We start from the raw sequence: 14,592 nt of genomic DNA on the forward strand, positions 1-14,592 counted from the left end.
GAACACAGCGACTTTCTACGGTCTTTTTTTCCCAGAATTTTTTGTGAACAGCGTATTTTGAAACTCATCAGCGCCTGAAGCCACAAGAGCTCGAGGTCATCGAAATGTTTTGATTGAAAATTTTAATATTTAAGAACGATCAGAGACAAGGATCAGTGGCATTTACGGCATCTGGTGACGTCATACATCGTGATTCATAAGCCGTCTTGTCAACGAAGAAAAAGAAATGGTCAGTTTATAAACATCTCGGTCAGTATTAATACTATTAGAAGTGATGCTACATGATTGTGTGTGACGGTGGCGACAAGTCAGTCGAGGTCCTCACCCCTGACGGTACAGGATAGTGAGTGCTACTCCTTGTCCTAGGCTGTTTATCACGAGGAAGGGCTTTTTGCGTCCTTTACCTCAGCTAACGTTTTTCTTAGTAGAGGCAGTAATGGGATGAGAGCTCAGCGATAACTCCGTAAAATGGCTTGAAATCGCTATTAGACAACGAAAATGACACAAACAACACTATATGAAGGTTAGAGTTTGTTTTCATTTTTGTGTTAAAGACCATTACCTGTGTTTTCTATAACTTGAAGTGTGCCTATTGCGATTTCAATGCATTTTAGTTTCTTACATTTTTAAAAACTGCTAGTTTTTAAAAATGTAAGAAACTACAAATATTTGATTTACTACAGTACCACGTCATTCCCCATAAGAACTGCTCAATCTATGCCATTCCCTATTTTCTGCTGGGGTCAATTTGCGGTCGTGGATCATTTGCGGAGCTGCACAGTATTGTTCTTGGTTGTTCATTTATATTAATTACAACTCCTTCATGGGCAAGTTTCCTCTATGAGAAGTTTCATTTTAACCACCGCAGAATTATTTATCAGTTAAATAGGGTTGTCCAACCCATTACAACAAGATGCAATCTAATAAAACTATTGTAAGGGATGATTCACTTCCATTCTTATTGTCAATTTTCAATGATAGCAACTTTCCATGGCTTCTGTTGAGCCAACATTTTTATCCAACAAAAAGACAACAAGCTATGCTCCCTGTGTCGGCTGACGTTGGGTTACTCTGTGCAGGACACCATCCTGTAAAACGAAAGCAAGTTGGCCAGTAACCACCCACGCTGGACTGTGATGGCTGAGCTCGCTGAGATAAAAATCACATGGGATGAAGCAACACATGCTGCGCAAATCAAGACTAAATGGAAGGAGATTGTTTTTGTCTTACGTCACGCAGCCTGGTTCCACAGGTCATGAGGAGAATCAAAGGACTTGTAAAGGGGTAATTTAGATCGCGATCGCACTTGCCCGCGATGAGATACGTGAGTGAGAGTCAGACGAACATGTCACGCGTGACTCGTAACGTCAACCCGATTGCGGCTTGACATTATTGACATTTAGTCGTCTGGTCACATGATGATGGTGTGAGAGTTACTGGTAATCGTATTCCTGTGTTTGCGCAATAATTTTTGGGATTGCTATGAGGCAAACATAACAAGTTGCTAGAAGGAAATATACGGCGAAAGGTCGTTTCGGCATTCAAATAAACGATTTTGGAGAAAGATCATTGCTTTCTCGCCGCTGTTTTGACATAAATGGATTTAGGTTCTGTTGCAAAAAAACTTGTCATATTTGCTTCGTAGCGACCCCAGAGATCTTTGCGCAAACACAAGGATCCAATTACTGGCAACCTTGCAAGCTTGTTTGAAAGTTGTCTACTGCGTTCCTTCGAGACGTTGAGCGACCTTGTGATCGTTATTTTAAAACTTCTGGTGGCTTATCAAGAACTTTCGTGGAAGACAAGCTTCTGGGAACGTTTCCTGGTTTTGATATTGACGTTACTAACCCAGTACAATCCGGTTTACTTTCGTGATTGAGTGACTACGCGTAAATACAGGTTTGACGGCGTATTCTATTTTGCGATACGAAACGAAACGAAGTCAGACGAGATGTAGCGAAACTAAAGGAATAAGTATATCATTTAATAAGGTAAAGATTGAAGTAAACGTTAAACGAGATAAGAAGGATTTTAATTCATTTCGCAAAGTAGTTATTTAAGAAGAGTTATCATTTTGCGAAATCGACTATTTCCATGCTGCGGTGCCAACGTGACCTTTTTTATGTCACGAAAATAAATTTAAACATTATACAATAGTATATTACCAAACTTATTGTGTGACACGAGAATGGCATTATCTTTACTGCTCAGTGAAAATGGTCTATTTCGCAATATATAGTAATTGTTCTAAAATTACTACTTTACGAAATTAATTTTATATGGAGAGTGAAATGGGAGCATACCATGATCTTCGGGAATATATCATGATATGTTTAAACATATTTTGGTGACTCGAAAAGAAAGACACTGTTATTTAAGAGTGAAAATAGTTTTTTTCGCAAAATAGTATCTCTCCTAAAATTACTCTTTTGCGAACTATTTTTTAATACGGTTTAAGAAATAAGGGGGGGGGGGGCCGAAATCTTTGGTAATGTACCAGTTTGTATGGTTTTTGTGATGTGAAATAGGTTTCATTGTCACCGCAAGGGGGAAAATAGTCCATTTCGCAAAATGGTTGTTGTTCTTGAATTACTAATTTGTAAAATGAATAAAAATCCTTCTTATTAATTGACGGTTACTCCAAAATTCTTGTGGAAGTTATCTTTACCTTATTGGAAATACATCTGCATCATTCCTTTAGTTTTGTTATATCTCGCCTGATTTTGTTTCGTTTCGCTTCGCAAAACAGTACAAGTTACGTTATTCTCACTCTTTCTGCATGAATTATTTAACACATCTCAAAAGTGTTAAATCTCTTTGATGTATCACAATAATATTTAATGCTCGAGCACACTGTTGTTTATTCATCTAGAGAAGACACTCACACTTTAATTTCTTGTATATTCTGTCATTATTCTTCGATCAACTTTCTAATGAGGTGGTACAATCTTGTTAACCCTTTAACTCCCATGAGTGACCAAGTCAGAATTTCTCCTTACAATATCAATAAAATATCAGCCAGATATGGGATGAGCATAAAGAAAAATATCAATTTGGGAGTAATTAGTTGATCCAATACTAAATTCTCTGAACTAACATTATGAGAATTATATGGTTGATACTGAGGAGAATTAAAAATTTGATCTGGGATCGGAGTTAAAGGGTTAAGTACTTAACATCATTCAGTAATCCCACAGTGATATTACTAACATTGATACAAGTACTTTTGCTATGTTCTTAGTACACACACACACACACCATTTTAATCTCCGGCTGCGTTGAGACAGCTGTTGTAGCGCTCTTTTGTATTACCAAGCCAAGAAAAGAAAAAGCAAGAAGTAGACACACTTCAAAAAAACTGAAAAGGCTTTCTTGAGTTATTTCTTGGCGATTAAAAGCCAACATTTCTAAATTCCGAGACCAATACGCGATGTCAATTTCACAAAAAACCTTGCGCGTAGAGAAAAGTTAATCGGTAGATGTTACTACATATTTCGTGGTTGTCCAAGCAAAGACGTACGCTTCCCTAGCATCAATTTTACCCAAATCCATTTTCTGATAAATTAGAGGTTTAAAAGCGAAAAATCTCTCTCCAAAATCGTTGTTTGGACGTCGAAACAACCTTTCACCATACATTTCTTTTTCCCGTGGCGATCCCAGACAAGTGCAGACAAGCAAAACTATCGTAAGAGATAGTTCACTTGCATTTTTATCGTTGATTTTGAATGATAGGCAACCTTCCATGGCTTCTGCTGCGCCAACATTTTTATCCACCAAAGAGACGACGAACTACGCTCGCCTGTGTCGGCTGATGGTTGATGTTGGCACCCAGGCTCTCCGAGACACTTTTGATGCCATTCATACACCTACAAATCTCCACATGGTTTTGGCGGGAAATAAAGCAACTTTACAGACACTGAGAACTAGGAAGGTCATAAACGCAACGCAATGGGGAAAGCTCTTTCCTGCCATCTCTACATCAGTGTCATCGGCCCAATTCGACATTACACTTTTGATGGTTCTGCTGCGAAACTTATGCGGTTTAACTTCTCCTTCAACAGGCTGGGATAAACTTCCTGCTGTGACAGACTTGAGTCGTGAAGCTGATATCGCTCGTGTCAAATATTACAGAAATACCGTGTATGGTCACGCCGAGCGCGCGTCAGTGGATGATGCAGCTTTCAATGCATACTGGGGCGACATCCGGGACACTCTGGAGCGATTGGGAGGAGTCAAGTACAAAACAGCTATTGACAAGCTGGAAACTGAAGTCATGGACCCTGATCTTGAAGATCACTACAAAGAACTTCTCACACAATGGAAGAAAGATGAAGACAATGTGAAAGATCAGCTGAATGAAGTCATCAAAAAGCTGGATGATTTGGAAAGTTCTGTCAAAGGTATTTATAGTGTCAAGAATTACTAGATCATTTTAAATTCTCTGGGCGTCAAGGAGTGGATGCTCGTGTCTCCCCCCCCCCCCCCCCCCCAAAATTTGTTGATAATTTCTATACATAGGGAATAGTGTAAAGCTGAGTTTCATCCAGTGTAACATTATAATAAAGTAATTGACTATGGCATACCAATAGCAAATTATTTCATCTTAAGCATACACATTACAGATATAAACCTAGCATACACGTAATCGAGAGAAGTCTCTTGGTACAGAATTGACTGTATATACGAGAGTAGATCCATTAAGGCCTCTAGGAATGTCAAAAGAGTTAAAAGAAATATTGGTGTCAGAATGTTCCGTACAATTTCTACAACAATGTATCAAATTAATATACCAAAGTAGCAGTTTTATAACCCTTTATAAATCAACAGGCAGTGTTTAAGCCGGCGGTTGTAGGCAAGCAAGTGCTGCAGAAGACGAATTACACTGTTTTATTTTCTTTACTTTCATGTTAAACGACAGGAAAAGACTCAAAGGCCGAGGAATTGCTACATGAGTCCATCATGTGTAAAGAAAAATATCACGAAAATGAGGCAGTGCAATATTATTGTCAAGACTGCAACGTTTGCATTTGCCAGAAATGCAGTATATTGATCCATAATCGACACGCCATGGTGGACATACAGCAGGCAGTTGAAGAACAAAAAATGGAAATGAAACAAGTCTTCGCTAGAGTCAAGGAACGAATGGCTATCGTGAACAAACAGATAATTGAGCAAACTGAGCTGATGAGCAAAAGCGAAAAGGAAATCTGCGCTGCCGAAAAGAAGGTGACAGAAATTTCTGAGGAAATCATTCGAATTGCGAGGGAACATGAAACTGCCGCTAAGACAAAGCTGGAAGAAATTAAGGCCTCACAACAAATAATTTACGCTAAGAAATTGGAGGAATTTCAGGTCTACGCAGATCAGCTAAGAAATTCAGTTGAATGTGGCGAAGACATCGTACAAAAAAAAGTCGGCCTCGAAATTTTACAAGCAGGAAATACTGTCGTTGCTCGATGCGAGGAACTTTTAACTTCAAAGGATATCGAAATTTTTAACCCACAACCGGTTATCTATCGTGTCAATGCAGAATCTCTAAACACTGTCAGACACTTAGTTCCGGGTCAAGTGATCGCGAGCTACACTGATCCTTCAAAATCTGCAGCTGAAGGAAACGGTCTGCAAGAAATTGAAATTGGTGCTGAAATTGGCTTCACTGTAACTACACGAGACTCGGAGGGGAAACTGTTTTATGATGAAGAAGACCGAGTGACTGTGAAAATTCGCTCTCCTAAAGGCGAAGATGGAGAAATAAAACCTAAGCATTATCAAAATGGTCACTACACAGTGCGTTATGAGCCAAAGAGTATTGGCTTGCATGAGATTGTTGTCGAAGTAAATGGGAAGCCGCTGACTGGTAGTCCCTGGAGAGTTCAGGTGACTGCTCATCAATACAAGACTCTTCGTTCATTTGGATCACATGGGAAAGGACCGGCAGAGTTTGTAGGACCAGGAAGCATTGCAGTGAGTGAAAGAACAGGGAACATTGCCATTGCAGATGTCAGAAATAAGCGAGTTCAGTTGTTTGATTCTAAGTGGAAATATTTAAGAGCGATAGGAGATAAGGGGCCTGGTGCTGAAAGAATAGGACATCCAGGATCAGTGGCATTCACAGCATCTGGTGACGTTGTGGTCATTCATTATGAGACTGGCCAACCAGGTGAAATGTTCTTATTTACTGAACATGGTCAGTTTATTAAACGCACCGGTCAGTATCTGATTGATCCAAAAAGAATGTCTATTAGAAGTGATGATCACATGATCGTTTGTGACTCAGGTGACAAGTCAGTCAAAGTACTCACCCCTGACGGTTCGGGACTAAAACAGTCCTTTAATGCACTAGACTGTGATTCTTCCCCGACGCATGCCGTTTATCACGAGGACAAGTTCTTTGTGTCCTATGTAACGGCTAGCTGTGTGAAAGTGTTCAACAAACGAGGAGAGCTTCAGTATGATATTGGCAGGGAGGGATCTGGTGACGTACAGCTGAACCGTCCTGTTGGACTTACTATTGACAGGTGTAATAACCTGATCGTTTGTGATACTGGTAAAAGCAGAATTCGAGTGTTTTCTTTAGATGGAACATTAGTGAACTCGTTTAGTGAGGGAATGGACTATCCCTGCTTTGTCGCTGTTACCAAAGACAGTAAGTTGCTGATTTCTGATTCCCGTAAACATGTAATTCGTGTTTTTCAGTGACATGATCATTCAGGAGTTAAGATATTACGACGTATATTTTTATTTACTCTGATCTGAGTTGTTAAGGTGCTGTTTTTTTTTACGAATTTTGGACGGCTTGAGGATAAATACAGAAGATAATAGAAATTGTTAATATCTAGAGGCAGCTGTTAGGTTCTGTATACATTTTATTTGATATCATTTTTCAAAATGAGTTTGTAATGTTTTACCTAATCATGAACATTCTTGTAAAATATAGCTCTTTTGTGTATACCTTCTTGAAAGGCTTATAGAAAGATCTTGATCATTGATACTTCTTCATGCCCTGACAGCGTTTAGCAGATTTGTTCGAAGACGTCGTGAGGCAATCGATTGTGCTGTTTGCACGCGTCTCATGAGAAGTTTCTCTGCTTTCATCCGGTGGGGTGACAGGAACTTATCTCTCGCGAGTCTAAGTGTCTCTTAATATCAACATGACAGAAGGAGGAGGCTTGTGTGACTAAGTCTGTTACATTCAAACGAATAAAGGGGGTAAGCTTCTATAGAAACTGTGGTGCTACGTCGTTGGGAGAGTATAACAGGGTAATTAAGTGTTATCAACTGAGTTGCTAACGTAAATTGGCCACCGCAAAGAGTTTTAAAACTGACGTTTCGAGCGTTAGCCCTTCGTCTTTCGCTCTGACTCATACTGTTAACAGAAAGCTTAATATTACGAGGTCTGGCAAGTCACACGAACGTTCTTCCTAAATGGCTCGGGAAAATCATAAAATCACAGAATGGAAGGGTACTGCATTAGTATAGCGAAAATTGCACCAAACCAAACGAGATACTTTCGCGTCCATCCTCTTTACTGGTAATGCGCTGACAAACGGTTTCCTCGCACTTTTTACAGCAGTTTCTAGCATCTCTGCGCAATTAGAGGGGTCCCAGCATGATCGCGGAAAATTACAGAACACTTCCCCAAACTGTCGTAAGAGAGAAATTCTCGAAAGTAATTATGGATAACAAACTCAGATCTCAAATTTAAAGATAATGTTGTTTTATAAACTGAGTTGATAATGTAAATTTGCCAACATAAAGAGTTTAACAGTGACGTTTCGGGATCAATATCAGTATCTGGGCAGCTGCCCACCTACCCCTCCCCTAACTCAACAACAGTCAATTGATAACAAGTTAGGGTTAATGTTGGCTTAGGGGAGGGGTAGGTGGGCAGTTGCCCAGATACTGATATTGATCCACGTTTCGAGCATTAGTCCTTCGTCCTTCATTCTAAAGAAGGACCAACGCTCGAAACGTCAGCTCAAGAAACTCTCTATAGTGGCCAATTTATTATTAATTTATTATTAACTAACTTGATAAAACCAAATTAACTTGTAATACCCCCTCCCCACCCCACTCCACCCCACCGACGCAGCACGATAGTTTCCATTTAACAAATAGATTCCAAGTTGCCGTGCGTCTGTTCAGTAGTAGATCACAGATGACGTCAAAATGTGGTAAGAACAAAAAAGTGGCACACGAGGCGAAGCTGAGGGTGTCACTGATGTTCTTACCACATTTTGACGTCCTCTGTGATCTATCACTGAACAGACGCACAGCAATTTGGAATCTATTTGTTTTATATAATAAAGAATTAAAAAAGTTTTAATGATGACGTCATTTATACGTCTGTCCTCCAATAGATCATGAGTGAGAACCAATCAGAATGCGTGCATAACTGAGCTTATTATATAAAGAAACTTACACCCTTTATGCTAGCAGCAAGTGAATACTTTGACCTAGGGGTATTTTTCCACTGAAAAATGTTTGCTTAATTATATCCATCCCGCCGCTGACGTTTGATCCGATATTAGCGATAAAAATCTGCTGCCGCACTCTACATGAAGTGTAAATTGTCGCCGAAATCTTGGAATTTTTAGACTTCTTACCTTGACGATGCCTCAAACGGAACAGCTTCAGTTTTATAAGAGATTGTAAAGGGAACTACAGTAGATGAACTTTCAGCCGGTACTGTTTGGTCAATCTAAGGCTTTTCGAACTCTTGAAGAGATGAGATCGAGACTTTAACCAATACTTCATCATCTTAGAAAAGCACCAATCAGGAAACAATTTAGAAAACTGTGTGCAGGGGGTTTTTCGAATTGTCGCCATTTTGATAACTAACCGGAAAAACCTCGTAGGACGAGAGCGAGCTGCATTATCCTTGCACGCACTTCTATTTGCGAGTCCGTCGCTTTTGTTTGCGTTATTCAGCAACATTCTAATCGAAGTTTTAGACTTTCGTTGATCAATCAGGACCTTTTACAGAAGAAAAGTTGGTGTTAACGTTTTCCTGGAGTTAAAACGTACTGTTATATTTGCAACTTCCCGTTTGATCTGCAACTCCATTCGAGCGTCTTTACAACAGGTATAAATACTACAACTCTCTTCTCTTACAGAGCACCGTGATCATTCAGAAAAAAAAGGTAATTTTTCACAGGAGTCTAAGTTACGAGTTTAAATCGGTTGGTCGTCAGACTTTGGAATGCATGGCTTTTCAGTTGGTGTTGGGGTGATCTTTGCTCAGTTGGAACTATAACAACATCACTTTTCCCTTCTACGAAACTTTCAGGACATGTCTTGAGGAGTTGAAGTGTGAACATCAATCACTCTTTTTTGTCATATGAAATGCTGCTTGCTAAATACATCACTATTATGGATTTTCAGGAATTTTTGCGTGGCAGCTTGAAGACAATGTTTGTCTAATTAGTACTAAGCCTTCAAAAGACGCAAATCGGGTTGTACAGTTTCTTTAAGCCGCCGAGAATTAATTCATCTGGTAAATACCACTAGAAGGCCCCTAACAATCGAGGCAGGATGGGTCCGAAGTATTTTATTCAGTGGCACTAACTAAATACAATGAAACATGTCATCCCAGCCTTAATTACGAGGCTCGACGTTAAACAGTGATTTGTGATTATTTTATCAATATGACTTATTGTTAATTTTGAATGTTAGCAACTGTCCATGGCTTCTGCAGCACCGACATTTTTGTTCACTAAAGAGACAACGAACTACACTCGTCTATGTCGGCTGATAGTTGATATTGGTACCCAAGCCCTCAGAGACACATTTGATGCCTTCCACCCCCCTTCAATTCTCCACAAAGCTTTGGCGGGAAATGAAGGCAAGTTACGGATACTGAGAGCAAGGAAGGTTATAAACGCAACGCAGTGGGGAACACTCTTTCCTGTTGACCCTTGTTTAGTGTCATCGGCTCACTTCGACATTACACTCTTAATGGTTCTGCTGCGAAACTTATGCGGTTTAACTTCTCCTGCAACAGGCTGGGATAAACTTCCCGCTGAGACAGACGTAAGTCGTGAAGCTGATATTGCTCGTGTCAAATATTACAGAAATACCGTGTATGGTCACGCCGAGCGCGCGTCAGTTTTCAATGCATACTGGGGCGACATCCGGGACACTCTAGTGCGATTGGGAGGAGTCAAGTACAAAACAGTTATTGACAAGCTGGAAACTGAAGTCATGGACCCTGATCTTGAAGATCACTACAAAGAAGTTCTCAGACAATGGAAGAAAGATGAAGACAACGTGAAAGATCAGCTGAATGAAGTCATCAAAAAGCTAGATAACTTGGAAAGCTCTGTCAAAGGTATCTACTATATCAATCAAAGTGCTCTGTGAGCAAACTCGTAAATTGACAAAGGATTTTTTAGATTATATTTAATGTTATCTGGTTTAGGGAATTTTGTGGTTGATTGTCATATTTAGAGTACGAGCAGTAGTTCAGTGTTCGCTAATGTAGCAAAGAAACAAAGTAACGTTGGGATAAGAAGGCATTACAATTGAAATGATCACGCTATTATATTTGACAAGGTGGATGATGTCATGTGTTTTTAACGTCTATCATTTTTTTTTTCTGGTTCAAAAGAAAAGGTTGGAAGTAATTGTGGGTGAAAAGCGAAGTTTACTGTCTTTCGTTGTAAATATTAGAAAATCAAGGCAATACTGTCTTAATGAAAACATTAACGATTCCCTCTTTATCAAATGAGACAAACGGGAACGAGTTTTGAGTGATATAACTAAGCCAAGCCTGCCACCGTCATTTTGGATCTCTGCCTGGGTAGATTTAAGTCACGTGCTAGGCAACGTATAATCAATAACAAGATAGAATTTCATTTCAGGCCTATTTATCAATTTTGTGGTGTGTAACTTTCGCATTTTAGTACGTTGTATGTATGTTGAATCTTCAAATTGTCTTGAAACTTAAAAGAAAATTGTTCTTTAAAAATTCAATGAAAATCGGCAGCTAAAATTGTTTGTTTAGGTGTTATTTGATTTTCGTGTTAACTTGTTATTTCGTCAGTCGCCGGCATCTTCTGTTGCTTCACACAGGAAAAACACACGCGACGAAACGTAATGATCAGTTTTGTCCTCAATCTCACGCCATAACAGAGAAAGCTTTTGAACATCTGTAAACTCCGAGCGCTTCACAGAAAGTGATATTTTCAATGAATCTTCGAATTGTTTTCAAGTTCAAGGATTGTAAATTACAATTTTATGAAAAAACGAAGGTTGTTCTGTTATCTCAGTGTGAATCCTTGCATGCCTGCCAGTCGCTGGCGCCGCTTGTTGAAACTAAAACGAAAAAAAAAACTCTTTTAAGATTATCATTGGCTTCTTTTTCACCCCACCACTATTCTTAGCAACAAAGGTCGCTATTTCGTATGTTTATTGCTCGCCAAAAACTATCAAATGCACTCAAAAGCCTAAAATCTAAAAAAAGTTTACAGGAATCGACCAATCGAGCGACCGAGCGACCGAGCGACCGAGCGACCGAGCGAATGCCATTCCTCACATCGTATCTATAACTCGCTCTTGCGCATGCGCGCAATTCACGAGTTAAAAATGCACTTATGGCTTTTCGTGGCAACGAATTCTTGGGAAAACTAATTCCCGTCTCTTTTTAACTCCGATTTTCTTTCGGATCTAATGCCCTACAAATTTCGCTTGACCGATAAGCATTTTTTCAAGAAGTTACGTTTTGCTTTCAAATTTTAATTAATGTTTATTAAGCGGCGTGGAGTTTGAAGGCCTTTAGATTGAAGGGCAGGCGCCTTTACCTGATCTCGCAGGCAAACTATTAAATGAAGGTGAAAATGTTTTCAAAATTTGAAAAGAAAGAGGGAAACGGTTTCCCTCTTTCTTTTGGGGTATTTGTATATAGGTGTATAGGCTGTCTCCTTCTGGTTATGGTTAAGATTGTTGATGCTTTGAGGTGTCCAGCCGAAATGTATAAACGACAAGAGTATCTAATGAACTTAGCAACCCGGTGGTGCTTATGTTGGCGTTTTTCGGGAAAAACAAACTCCGCGACAAATGTATTATTACAATTCTATATCCTATACTCCTCTCTGTGTCTTTTTTTTCTTCATTTCCTAGCAAGTAAAGACTCAAGAGCCAAGGAAATGGAGCAAGAGCCCATCATGTGTAAGGAAAAATATCACGAGAATGAGGCTGTGCAATATTATTGTAAAGTTTGCAACATTTGTATTTGCCACAAGTGTAGTATAGTGAGTCACAATCGACACGCCATAGAAGACATACAACGAGCAGCTGAAAAAGAAAAGGTTAAAATGGCTCAAGTCTTTGCCAAAGTCGAGTCACAACTCGATGTCGTGGAGGCAAGGATAATGAGGCAGAATGAAATGATGGAGGAAAGCAATGAAGAATTATGCGCTGCAGAGGACAAGGTGACAAGAACGGTGCAAGAAATTATTCGGATTGTGAAGGAACGTGAAAAGGCCGTAAAGGCTAAACTAACAGAAATTAAAGTCACGCAACAAAAAATGTACGAGGCAAAATTGGACGCTTTTCAGTCACACGCTGCCCAGCTGAGGAGTTGTCTTAAATGTGGCAAAAGCATCGAAAAGAGAAACAGCGGCCCTGAAATTCTGGAAGGAAAACATGATGTGTTTGGTCGATGCGAGGAACTGTTAACTGCACAAGATATTGAAATATATAAACCACAGCATGTTTCTCATTTTGTAAATGCAGATACTATGAATACTGTTGAACATTTGGTTCAAGTGATCGAGAGTTACACTGATCCTTCACAATCATCAGTTGAAGGAAACGGTCTGAAAGAAGCGGAGATGGGCAATGAAACTGACTTAACAGTTATTACAAGAGATTCAGATGGAAATCAGCGTTATAATGAAGAAGACCGAGTGACTGTTAAAATCCGCCTTCCAAAAGGCCAAAATGAAGAAATGAAAATAGAAGATCTTCAAAATGGAAAATACGCAGTGCGTTACAAGCCAAAGAGCGTTGGCTTACATGACATTGATGTCGAGGTAAATGGCAAGCCGCTGACTGGTAGTCCCTGGAGAGTTCTGGTGACTGGTCATCAGTATAAAGCTCTTCATTCATTTGGTTCACCCGGGGAAGGACCGGGAGAGTTTAACAGACCAGACAGCCTTGTGGTGAGTAAACGAACGGGAAACATTGCCATAGCAGACAATGGCAATGGGCGAGTCCAGCTGTTTGATTCTGCGTGGAAATATAAAAGAACGATAGGAAACAAAGGGCCTGGTGCTGAAAGAATAAGAAATCCAAGATCAGTGGCTTTCACAGCATCTGGGGACGTTTTAGTCATTCATGAAGAGCATTCGCATCGCTGAAAATGGTCAATTTATTAAACATATCAGTCAGCAGCTGATTGATCCACAGCGCGCATCTGTTAGAGGTGATGGCCACATGATCGTATGTGACTCTGGCGACAAGTCAGTCAAGGTCCTCTCTTCTGACGGTACAAGATTAGTACAATTCTTCAGAGCATCAGCCTGCGATCAGGCTCCATGGTATGCTGTTTATCACAATGACAAGTTTTTTGTATCCTATGCCTCAGCTAACTGTGTGAAAGTGTTCAACAAAGGAGGAGAATTTCAGTATGATATTGGCGAGGAGGGATCTGGTGATGGACAGCTAAAACGTCCAGCAGGACTCGCCATTGACAATTTTAATAATCTCATTGTGTGTGATTCTCTTAACCGCAGACTGCAGGTGTTTTCTTTAGATGGAAAGTTTGTTTTTTCGTTTAATGAGGGAATCCAATTTCCCTGCTCTATCGCTGTTACTAAAGAAAGTAAGGTAGTGGTTTCTGATATTTATAAAGATATCATCCACGTGTTTCGGTAAAGTGTGAACAGTTTAATGTGAACATTAAAATGTTCCAATATATTTTTCAGTGAATCTGATCCGGGTTTCTTAGCTTCGTTGCTGCAATATTTCAATTTATGAACATATTCTCGACAAATCATCCTCAACGACTTGGAGACAAGAAGTCGGCAAGTTGGAAATAATGTGATCGGTCAATGCGAGGAACTTTTAGATATCAAAATATGTAGACCACAATACACTACTTAATGTCTATACGAAGGAAAAAAATTCTGGTTATTATCGTAGTCGAATTCTGTTGGAAAGACTTTAATATTTGATTACAAAAAAAAAAAAAAAATGAGCGGAAGGTGTTCAAGAACTTGTAAAAGGTCGCTGTTTACTGAAAATCGTAAGTTAATTAAACACATCAAGCAGCACCTGTAATCCACAGAGCGTGTCTAGTAGAAGTGATGGTCACATGATCGTGTGTGACTGGGGAGACAATTCAGTCCAGGTCATTTTCTGCCATAACGGTACAGGATTAGAATTATCCTCAACGGCTCCCAAAAAAAGAAAGGAAAAAATGTTGGAAGAGTTCGGCGACAAGATAGTTGTTTGGGTATCTATTATATTCATATGTACATATCGCTTGTATTCTATTATCATTAAAAATATGTGTATTAAGTGTCACGATTCTGAATACTCTTATACAACAAATCTAATCAACATGTAGCCATATGCATCAAAGGTAAA

At 39.5% G+C, this 14,592-nt stretch overlaps 1 protein-coding gene and 1 pseudogene across 1 annotated transcript; both read left to right on the forward strand.

Moving 5' to 3' along the window:
* Window positions 1–1,693: 1,693 nt before the first annotated feature.
* On the forward strand, window positions 1,694–7,202 carry LOC131793612 (tripartite motif-containing protein 3-like). Its single transcript, XM_059111040.2, has 3 exons — window positions 1,694–1,899; window positions 3,733–4,400; window positions 4,919–7,202. The coding sequence occupies exons 2-3, from the start codon at window positions 3,743–3,745 to the stop codon at window positions 6,697–6,699; spliced, it is 2,439 nt and encodes an 812-aa protein (XP_058967023.2). The 5' UTR covers window positions 1,694–1,899; window positions 3,733–3,742; the 3' UTR covers window positions 6,700–7,202.
* A 2,482-nt stretch (window positions 7,203–9,684) lies between these two features.
* On the forward strand, window positions 9,685–14,592 carry LOC131793784 (tripartite motif-containing protein 2-like; annotated as a pseudogene).

Source organism: Pocillopora verrucosa, chromosome 9 (genome assembly GCF_036669915.1).
Source record: "Pocillopora verrucosa isolate sample1 chromosome 9, ASM3666991v2, whole genome shotgun sequence".
In the NCBI taxonomy this organism is placed as follows: Eukaryota; Metazoa; Cnidaria; class Anthozoa; order Scleractinia; family Pocilloporidae; genus Pocillopora; species Pocillopora verrucosa.

What these genes read in the sequence shown, in the direction of transcription:
- LOC131793612 (XM_059111040.2), top strand. Translation starts at nt 3,743, where the DNA reads ATGGCTTCTGCTGCGCCAACATTTTTATCCACCAAAGAGACGACGAAC. An exon ending in TTTGGAAAGTTCTGTCAAAG is followed by an intron (nt 4,401 to 4,918) that starts GTATTTATAGTG and finishes GTTAAACGACAG; the next exon opens with GAAAAGACTCAAAGGCCGAG.